This window comes from Thermobia domestica, chromosome 5, assembly GCF_964235325.1.
Source record: "Thermobia domestica chromosome 5, izTheDome1.hap1.1, whole genome shotgun sequence".
In the NCBI taxonomy this organism is placed as follows: Eukaryota; Metazoa; Arthropoda; class Insecta; order Zygentoma; family Lepismatidae; genus Thermobia; species Thermobia domestica.
Window position 1 is genome coordinate 178,273,126 of NC_137458.1, and position 8,575 is coordinate 178,281,700.

The window sequence follows — 8,575 nt, forward strand, 5'->3', positions numbered from 1 at the left end:
ATAGATCATTTTCAATAAATTATATATATATATATATATATATATATATATATATATATGCTTCTCCCTATGTTGCAAATCACGGCATCGGAAGCGTGACTGTTCATCTCAATGACCTGGAAAACCATGGATTCGACATTGAGAATGGTCATTTTCGATAATTTTATATCTCCTTCCTCTTCCTCCCACAACTTACGGTGCTGAATTTGCCTTTAAACGTAATCGAAAGTATTACTGTTCACTTTAGTGACGCCGAAAACTGGATTCGACACTAATATTTGGTGATTTTTGATCCTTTTTATGTATCTCTCCTCCCCCAAGTTATGGGGATGAATTTGATCACAAACGGTATCAGAACTGTCAGAATTCAACTGAGCGACCTCGAAAACTGGATTCGACTCTAATATTTGTCATTTTCGATCATTTATATATATATATATATATATATATATATATATATATATATATATATATATATATATATACAGGGCGGTAGGAAACTCCACCGACAAAATTCGGGAGGTGATTCCCTACACCGAAACAAGAAAACAGTCCTTTTGCACTTTTCTCTAGGACATATAGTTTCAGAGCTACATGATGCCGAAAACGGGGCAAAATACACTTTAGAGCGCTATAGGCCTATCTCCTCTATTTCGAAAGATAGAGGCAAGGCGGCATGGTCACCTCAAAGGAACGAAACCTGCTCTATTCAAAGATGAGTATGTCGCAATCGTGAAATCAGTGCACAAGGGATTCCCCAAAGGAGCGTAGGAACTCGCGGATAAACTGTCAGGTAAAGATACGTCAAAATAGGCGTGAATGGATAGGTTTCCCACCTGGTAACCATAATTAGTTGTACCATCTCGAGATTTCAAACAGAGACGAAATGGTGGACACGTCATATTCGGTATGTGTGGTTGCATAAGGGACTTCATCACAGTGAAAATTAAACTACCGCTAATTTTATAGTTTTTCTGTAATATGTTCAAAATAAATATTTTACAAATATTGGGAAAGCAAAAGCATAGTGCGCTAGATATTATGATTCTGCATGTGATACCATCACAACTCACTTATCTGCTTTCCATTTGCAACTGCCGAAAGAGTTAGCATTTTTTGCGGGTTTTGTAAATAGCGGCATACCCAAAGAAGATAGGTGAGTTGTGATAACGGTATCACATGCAGAATATTATCTAATGCACTATGTTTTGGTTTTTCCAATAATGTTATTTGTTTTCAAGATATTATAAAAAAAAATGAAATTAGCGGTAGTTTCATTTCGCTGTGGTGAAGATCCATAACCACCAGGTACTGATGGTAACCAACAATGCAGTGGTATTAATTATTCCTGCCAGGGATACTTTGTTATTTTGATTATATAAGCCGGGGATAAGCTTTTACGTGAGGGTGATTTTCCCTGCACCCCCTCGTTTATTCAAACACTGCTGACAGCAAAACATTGACTATTTTCGGGAACATTGCACGGTCTCATACAGAGGGCCATAGCTACCATACGGCTAAACCACACTACATACGTACTTCGTTGATTTCCCTCGAGAGGACCCCCAAGTTGCCAGTTCAGGTCATCCCTATGCACATGGAGTTAGCACTGAAGTGCACAACCAACAAACAATACATCACCATTGAGCAGAACTATCTTGTCTGTCAAATCATCCGTGAAGTTGAAGTGGGGACAACTACTACGTTGTGTGTTGTGAATCACGTTTATAGTGTAGTGTGTTGTGACAATGTCCCATTACACCAATCAGGAACAGACCGAGATGATTTTTGTGTATAAAGAAGCACATGGAAATGGTAGGCAGGCAGCCTGATTATACAATAATCGATATCCCAATAGACACCAACCGCATCATACAAAATTTGCCACTCTGTTGCGTCGTTTATGTGAGACCGGAACGTTTCACCCTGCCATGTATGACACGGGAAGACTACGTGAAGAACGCACTGTGCATGCCGAAGAAGGTATTTTACATGTGCTCGTTGACCCGAGTGTAAGTTCCAGGGAGCTTGCCCGCCAGCACAACATCAGTCATGAGAAGGTGTTGTCGATACTTCATGCCAACAATTTTTACCTCTATCATTTGCAACGGGTATAGGATCTATCGCCAGGGGATTTTCCTCCCAGGCTGGACTTTTGTAATCAGGTTCTCCATTTGGTGACAACAACTGTCAGTTTTCTCTCCTCCACTTTGTTCACAGATGAAGCCCAATTTGGGAGGGATTGTACCCAGAATTTCCATAATAGTCATCTATGGTCTGTGGATAATCCACATAGAATGGTACAGGCCCGCCACCAGCACCAGTTTCGTATCAACGTCTGGACAGGGATTCTGGGTGACCATCTCATTGGACCAGTTGTTCTTCCATATTGACTCACTGGGCCTATCTATTTGAACTTCTTGCGCGAGATACTTCCTACACTTCTGGAGGATGTGCCGTTGGTCTTACAACAACGTATGTGGTATATGCACGATGATGCCCCGGCGCATTTCTGTCGCCCCGTACGTGATTATTTGAACACTGTTGTCCTGGGCAAGTGGATCTGCTATGGCGGTACTATGTCATGGCCTGCCCGGTCGCCGGATTTAAACACTCTGGATTTCTACTTATGGGGGCATCTCAAAACTGTTTATGCTACTCCGGTACCTGATATCCCAACGTTGGAACAACGCATCCGAGCCGCTTGTGACGCTTTGCGGGAAGAACCAGACACGTTTCAATGTGTGCGCCGGTCTGTGCGACGACGTCTGAATGCCTGTGTTCAGAGTGGTAGCCGTCATTTTGAGCATCTTCTTTAGTGTTGCCACAGGTAAGACTGTTGTAAGACTTCTAAAACCTTTAGTGTCATTCTTTGTGATACTTATTCATCACGAACACCAGTACGAGCTGTAGTGTATAATCCTTGAAAATACAGTCCATGTTTGCCTGTACGCATGCTTACTTTTGTCCATTTCTTCCATGCCTCAGTTGCCTACTCGGTAGGGCCTACAGCGATTCTCGGCCCTGCAATGTCTGCGTACTCTGCTTGTTGCGGAACCGGTGCACCAACACGCATGTCCGGCGGTGTTCCCTTGAATTGGTCCCCGACGCTGCAATGGGGAATGCCTACTTTTCCAGCTCTCACCCCACAGTTCGTACGTAAGCCATACGTAACATGTCATAGTACATACGTGTGTTTCACTTTTCACTGCCCCTACCATGTCTGCTTTGCAGAATCCCCTCTTCCTGTATGGACTCCAATTGCGCAGTTCCATCTGCTCCATTCAGTTTGCACCATCAGTTCCCTTGAGTATGATTTTCTTTCTCATTTTGTGGACCGACGTCACTATCTCAATTCGTTCGGGAGATATTTTACTTTACCCACGGTGTGTGGGCGATCTTTTGCTCGGTTTCTGCTGGAACACGCCGCCTCTTTTGACTTCTGTTCATAACTTGTTTCCTTGTTTCCAGTTGTGGAGTCACCTCCCGAAGTGTATTCACCCGCACTTCATATCCACAACTTAATTGTAGGTCACCATCAGTACCTGGTGGTTATGCAACCACACCTACCTAATATGACGCGTCCATCAATTCGTCTCTGTTTAAGATCTCGACATGATTACAACTAATTATGGTTACCAGGTGGGAAACCTATCCATTCACGCCTATTTCGACGTATCTTTACTTGACAGTTTATCCGGGAGTCCCTACGCTCCTTTAGGGAATCCCTTGTGCACTGATTTTACGATTGCGACATACCCATCTTTGAATAGAGCAGGTTTCATTCCTTTGAGGTGACCATGCCGCTTTGCCTCTATCTTTCGAAATAGAGGAGATAGACCTATAGCGTTCTAAAGTGTATTTTGCCCCGTTTTCGGTATCATGTAGCTCTGAAACTATATGTCCTACAGAAAAGTGCAAACGGACTTTTTTTCTTGTTTCGATGTCGGGAATCACCTCCCGAATTTCGTCGGTGGAGTTTCCTACCACCCTGTATATATATATATATATATATATATATATATATATATATATATATATATATATATATATATATATATATATATATATATATGTGTGTGTGTGTGTGTGTGTGTACCAGGGGTCCCCACAAAGGGGGCTATGACGCAAACTGCGTCATTGAAATATTGGGGGGTAAAAAACTATTTAAATATGTTTGAGGGGTGTAAAAATTAATCGAAAAGATTTTTTTCATGGAAGAACACCTATGGATAGACACTTGGGGGGTGTCATGGACATAAGGGGTGGGTGGGCACCACTGTATATACCCTCCCATCTGCCAAACTACGGGGCTGAGTTTGGATTTAAACACCATCCAACGTGTTACTGTTTACCTCAACGACATCCAAAACTATAGATTCCACTTTAATATGTGTCATTTTCGATCACTTTTAAATATCTCCCTCCTCCCCCTCCGCTACGTTGCACCGTCAAAGTAAAATGATGAAAATCATTCCAGGCCTGAACTTCATCTATGTTGAAAATTTGATCGAGATCGGTCGGGTGTTTCAAGGTTCTACAATCAAAGTGAAACTAAAAGACTTTCCAGTCCCGAATCTCATACATGTTAAAAATTTAATTCAGATTTGTTAGGGCTTGAAGAGTTATTTAGTCACAAACTTAGTCACTTTTATTTTAATTTATATTGATTTTTGTATATCTTCCCATCCTCCTCCTCTTCTACGTTTCTCCGTCAAAGTGAACTGAGAAATAACATTCCAGGTTTGAATATCATCTATGTTAAGAATTTGATCGAAAATTGGTAGTTTGGTTCAAGATTTATTAAGTTTTATTTATTATTTTATAACTCCTCTCTCCTAAGTTCTGCCGTCGAAGTAAAATAATGCAAATACTCCCAGGACTGAACCAACTGAAATCGGTCGGTTGGTTCATGAGATTAGGAGTTACAAACATAGTCACTTTCAGTTTTATTATATTTATTTATTGGATTAGTATAATGTTATGTCGCTTAATCCTCGATGTGCAGTATACCTAAGGAGGCTAAAAGTTATCTTGATAAACAATTATTCAACGTATAAGCATCTGCCCATGAAATCAAACTTGCGGTCACATGCACTAAGTTTTTGACAATGTCATGAAAATGTTATTTCGATATTAATTTTATGAGCACACATTAAAAATTTCCAACGGATACTTGAGTCTCGGAGCGAAGGCCATATCCATGTAGTCGGCCCTATGGTGTACGGAATTACGGATGTTCAATACTACATTTTTCTTTAGTTTTTGAAGAACACCACTAATATGTTTTGAAATGAAAGGAAGTATCTAGTTTAACGTCCCATGATTATGCAGCAAGGCAAAGGGAGACGGTGATGATAAGAAAGGACTGAAATGGTGGAATGAAGAAAGTAGGAGGAAACGGGAAAAAACTTCACGCACACGGTGTTTGTCCACCAAAAGAGCTCATATGGCGCAAGATAACACCTGTGTGGGTTGTAAACGAGCAATATCTATGGAAAACGCAAACAACCAATTCAGAAAACGACATACTGTAGTTATATGATACATGGATTGCATAAACTACTGGGAACACATTCACTCCAGCGACATTTTCACTGAACCCAAGAAATTCAAATAAAAGATGTAATGATTTCCCCCTTCCTTTTTCACATTCTATAAAAAATTCAAGTAATACTGGTACTTGTGCAAAACTCTTTCCGGTTTTCCATTTGTCTGAGAAAGTGCTTGTTCTTAGTGATAAATTGAATGCAATTAATAGGGGATATTTAAATACATCAGCGCAACCCTTCACAATGTAGGAGGGAAGTCCGTCAGAACCAACTGCCGTTTTGGACTTAAGGTTCTTAATAAGAAGGTAGCCATTTCTATTTCCTTCAAATCTATCTGGCAAATATTTAGTGATCCTATGCTACCATATCTGTTATCTCCCAGATCTATGTTGGGATCAATTATCGTTTCTGAAGAGGAAACATACAGTGATCTAAAATACTTCGCAAAAGTATTGGCTATTTCCTCGTTACTACACAGATTATGACCCTGAAACTTTAATGATTTCGACAGTAGATATCTTTTCCTATTTTTAATAAAATTCCACAATTCACTTGAATTCTTAGTAATAATATTTTCAATATTATGTAAGAATGTTTCATATGCTAATTTGATATTTTTAACTTCTTTTCTCAAACGAGCAAATTCCATGTAATAGGAGGTACTATTGCTAGTTTTTAGTTGAAATTTCCTACGATAACTTGCCTTAGCCTTCAATTTATTAATTATATCCTTAGTGAACCAGCACGGAAATTTCGAGGCAGAGTTTTTCCTGCGAGGGGCGCAAGTATCGAAATTTCATAGATAATATCATATAGCCTACTCACTAGGTCATTAACATTATTGTATTCCCTTAGGCATTCCGAATCGACACACATTAAACTAGTATACAATTTCATAAAATTCGCTTTTCTAAAATTATAGCCAAAAATGTTAGAATTATGACCTACTTGTGAACGACTTTCATGATGCACATTTATTACTATAGAAGGATGATGTTGATCTTCTGGCACTAATGGGAGTAATTCCCTGATAATTTTAACAGATTCTAGTGTTGATAAAACTAGATCTAGAGTACGATTATTATTGTTTTGTATTTGATTAAAAGATTTCATATCATAAAAAAACATGAAATTATGTAAATTTTGACATTTTACGGTACTATTTTCCAGATTAAATTCATTATTTTCTATTTCTCTAATGTTAAAATCACCAACGAGGAGAACAGAACAGCCTTGGGGACACTTACTTTCAATACGTTCAAAAAATATTATACATATCTATACTTGAATTTGGTTGGAAATAAACTACACATATAAAACTTGTTTTACCCCTAGTCGTGATTTTGACAATAACACAATCAAATTCATCATCATAGCGGTCTATTATATTGAGATTGTATTTCTGCAAAGCTGCCACAAGAACTGCACCCCCTAGATTTGCCTAGTTTATCAACATTGCGATCCTGACGCGACACAGTATATCTATTATCAAATAGTTCCGCATCATAATGCTTTTCATTTATCCATGTCTCTGTTATTGTAATAATGTCATAATCATGCGACAGAACATTGCAGAAAAAATGTTGGCTTTACCACGCAAACTATTTCCACTTTGATAATAGACTCGTAAAGCAGTTCTTGTTCTAGTGTCACCACTGTTTTCACATACCACTTGATTGTACACTTCACTGTTTTGATAAAAAGAAGACTTACCCACAGCCAATTCATTTTCTTCACTTTCCTTCCTCTGTCAATCCTATATCTGGCTGGTTGGCTCAAGGTCGCGGGGGTTGGTTTCTTCTGTTGTCTCTTCTCAGCGGGTGGCGGTTCCGTCCACAGAGACAAGCTTTTGGGTGAAGCGCTTTGATTGTCCACACAATTTTGTAACCTTTTTTGTCGTATTTTGGTTCAACTCATGACGTTCTGTTATTTCTTCATTGCGTGTTTGAAGCTCTTCTAGTGTATATGATTTCCCATTTATACACAGTTTATAGTACTGAAGTCTTGCACGGTCACCTTGCAAGCGAGCATCCTTCAAATAACGTAGGAGATGTCTTCTCGTTTGCCTGACCGATGCTGAGAAATCTTCTGTAATAATTACAGAACTTCCTTTTGCTCGATAGGCATTTTTAAGCACCTCACTTTTTTTCTTGTACGACGAGAATCTCACAATCATAGGACTGTTGGGTCCACGTCCAAGACGATGAGCCCTTTCCACTGCTAAGGTATCCAAATCAACTTTTAATTGTTTGGTCACAAATTCCTTTACACGTTCTTCTAATTCTTCCCATGACTCAGTTCGATTACATGTTCCGATATTCCGAAACATAAGATTGTTTCGACGCGATTGGTTCTCAAGTTTGTCCAAAACTTCACAATTAAAAGCCAATTGTGATTTCAGTTCCTTTTTCACTGCACTTAATTCTGTCATTACCACTTCAAGTTGCGAATTTAGGTCATTAGTCGTTTTGAAAATACCAACTATTTTTTGATCAATTTCCTCAAGTTTCTTGTACAGATGATCTATTGATTTCGGTCCAGGATTCATTTCAATCCGACCTATAACTAACAGCATATCAATAATTAGCCATAGAGAAAACATTCTCAGGACCGAGACACTAAAATCACAATTTCTGTACAGTTTGCTACACTTGATTTTCACTTTGGGCACAAAAGTTCCTATCCTGCCTCTCCAAGTTACAATGTCATCACCCATACCGTTACACTTGAATACACTCCGGAGCGACGCAAAAACACGTCCGAACAGTTCAAAGACTACCTTCTTGGCCTTGGGAAGGAACCAGGAACCCCACCAGGCCCGTATCCAGGGGAGTCTAGGGGGGCCGGGCCCCCCTAAATTTTTCACGGTAGGCTTGCAAATGAACTATAATATGGTGATGAACTATAATATTTTAGGATCGGGCCCCCTAACTTCAGCCGGGCCCTCCTACATTTTTGGGCTGGCTGGGCAGGGTCTCAGTGTCGATTCCCGGGGAGAGGCTTTGAAATATAAAAATGTCCTC

General features: G+C 39.5%; 1 protein-coding gene across 1 annotated transcript; it reads right to left on the bottom strand.

The window, feature by feature from the left end:
- Positions 1 to 7,365: 7,365 nt before the first annotated feature.
- LOC145685334 (uncharacterized) lies at positions 7,366 to 8,100 on the bottom strand. Its single transcript, XM_081757711.1, has one exon. The coding sequence runs from the start codon at positions 8,098 to 8,100 to the stop codon at positions 7,366 to 7,368; it is 735 nt and encodes a 244-aa protein (XP_081613837.1).
- Between the last annotated feature and the right edge of the window lie 475 nt (positions 8,101 to 8,575).

Bases quoted from the DNA above. Each gene is read 5' to 3' on its own strand.
- LOC145685334 (XM_081757711.1), bottom strand. From the start codon at position 8,100: ATGAATCCTGGACCGAAATCAATAGATCATCTGTACAAGAAACTTGAG.